Source organism: Penaeus vannamei, chromosome 30 (genome assembly GCF_042767895.1).
Source record: "Penaeus vannamei isolate JL-2024 chromosome 30, ASM4276789v1, whole genome shotgun sequence".
Taxonomy (NCBI): domain Eukaryota; kingdom Metazoa; phylum Arthropoda; class Malacostraca; order Decapoda; family Penaeidae; genus Penaeus; species Penaeus vannamei.
Window position 1 is genome coordinate 7,514,378 of NC_091578.1, and position 2,500 is coordinate 7,516,877.

The 2,500-nt window shown below is 38.8% G+C and overlaps 1 protein-coding gene across 1 annotated transcript in view; it reads right to left on the minus strand.

Annotated features, from left to right (window-relative positions):
* Window positions 1-1,190: 1,190 nt before the first annotated feature.
* Window positions 1,191-2,500, minus strand: part of LOC113824926 (carbohydrate sulfotransferase 11-like) — a 5,628-nt gene continuing 4,318 nt past the window's right edge. The window contains exon 7 of the mRNA XM_070143284.1: window positions 1,191-2,264. Coding sequence (XP_069999385.1) covers window positions 1,679-2,264 — 586 coding nt within the window. The 3' untranslated portion in view covers window positions 1,191-1,678. The remainder of the gene's footprint in view (window positions 2,265-2,500) is intronic.

Sequence of the window (2,500 nt, forward strand, 5' to 3'; positions counted from 1 at the left end):
ATATATATATATGTATATATATATATATGTGTGTGTGTGTGTGTGTGTGTGTGTGTGTGTGTGTGTGTGTGGTGATAATATATGTATATATATATATATATATATATATATATATATATATATATATATATATATATACATACATACATACATATGGATGGATGGATGTTTGCACATATGTATGTGTATATATGTATATATTCATATATATATATATATATATATATATATGTATATATATATTTACATATATTTTTATACATATTCTTATGTATATAAATAGGTTTTCGTGCATTATATATAGATGTATACAAATGTGTATGAAATAATGCGTACATAATATGTTCGTGCATATGAGTGCGTTGGCTGCAGACGGACTCATTGTTTCTCTGGTCGGACTTCCTCCCTGTCGCTATTTTTGCCAGGCGGGCATTTCTCTGCGTGTGCATTCGCGTGAGCGGGCATTTCCGTGCTCGCTGTTTGACATTTTCTCTACTGGTCCTTTGGTTCACATTCGGGAAAGCAAGACACTTCTCTTATATGTAGCACGTTTGCTCTTTCGTGATACTAACATCTAATGCTGCTCTATTTATGACCAACTTTAGGGACAATGTAGGATCTTATTTTACTATAACCTTCTCATCATTTTGTTTTCGGAAGAAACAAGGAATAGTTAAGTTCTTGATTTTTCATTAATGGTATCACCTTGGTCTGTCAAAAGGAGTATTTTGTTGTTGTTTTTTACCAGCACTCTAAGTTTATTGTCCAGTCAGCATTTTGAACCGGAAATTATGTGAATTCAGGTCCCATTCATCTCGTCCATCCTTGGTCACTGTATTCGGTTTCCAGTAGGTCATATAAGCCGTGAGTCATTGGAGAGTACTCAGTTGAATCCCTTGAAAACAATTCTCTTGGCACCTCTCCCATTGCCACTTGTGAGAAAAAGGAAACAGTGGCAAAACTTAGACGAAAATCAATCACGCTCCTTCATAAACTTTAACACCAAATAACTAGTAGGGAAATGCCCAGCTGCACAAAATCTCGAAATATCATCCTCTCTCCCTTTTCTCTCTCGTCTGGCTTCATATTTTACAAGGAAAACTCTGGTTAGCACATTAAATTTGTTGGTTTGGATATAAAAGAAATTTCACGATAGAACATTTTATTATTCAATATTCTGACTACCGTAGTTAATCACATAGGTCAATGTATTTTGATAACTATATACTGGAATCTCTAATTTATATTCTATTGACTTCATATCATTAGCCGTGTGAGAGACAATGTTTTTTTTTTTTCAACTGGGTTTGCATATAACTAGTTAAAACGAAATGGGGCTGTGATCAAGGAAGAAGGTGCTTGAAATTCCCAGCTTCCTGATTGCTTTACCGCTTTATTGGCCATCGGCATCTCGGGTCAGACTTCGGTGATACAGAACTTGAATAATTTCTCACAATGCTGATTCACTTCTCACTTTAGGTAAATCTGTAAAGTAAACCCGATCCCTAAAATCCCTTTACGACCTGGGAGTTGATAATGATTGTTATTTTCCCAGCTGAAATTACTAGTCGGACTTCTTTTAAGCATTTTTTGCAGAAAAGAAGTACGTCCCTTTTTTTTATGTCATACGATTTTCATTAATATTACTTCCGTGAATATAAAAAAGGCAACCTCAACATTATTTGTTAACAAAAGTGTCATATGGACTAATATCATACCCAAACATGAAAAAATCAATTTCGTAAATTTGGTAAAGCCTCTGCAACTGCTGCAGATTAATTTCTCTAAAGAATGCAGCCTCAAAACTCGCTGGCCTGTGATCACTTGACCGTTGGGCCCCGCCATAGCCCACTTTCTCTCCTGCCTTGAACTGCACACCCTTAGGTAATGGATCGCGCTTCCCTTCCCAGTCGACGGGGTTCGGAAGCAGATCCTCCCTGGTGCCGTGAACCTGCTTCGGCGCCAACTGCGGAAGGCCCGTGAGATCGACGAGGTACCGCGTGTCCTCTCGCAGACTCTCAAGGTGCATGACGATGTTGTAGCGGTGGTGGCAAGGCGTGCAGATCAGGTAGTACGGTTGCCAGTGCTCGTTGTATTCCCACGGTGGCGTGTCCAGGAGGTATTCGACGAACTCCCCGAAGGTGGGAACTTCGCTGTACTCCACTGGCTGCTCTTCTAAGCGATATCTTTCGATGATCTCACGGCCATAACGTATTTTAAAGGACCGGAATTTCGAAAGGGGCGCTTTATCCAATAGCCGATCTCTGTGAAAGGAAAAACATTTTTTGGGTGAGTATGGTATATGACAAAATAAAATCCCTTCATTTAATGCATTCTAGCAAATTTTCTATACATTTTCATCATACGATCCATCTCTAAGTTTCCCCATTTCGCAATGAGAATATTCAACCATGCATCGGAACAACAGCTGTGAGCCTCTTTTCAAAAATATGCCAAAGCTACACCAGTGTTCCAACCGGGACCCTTTACTTTGGACCGC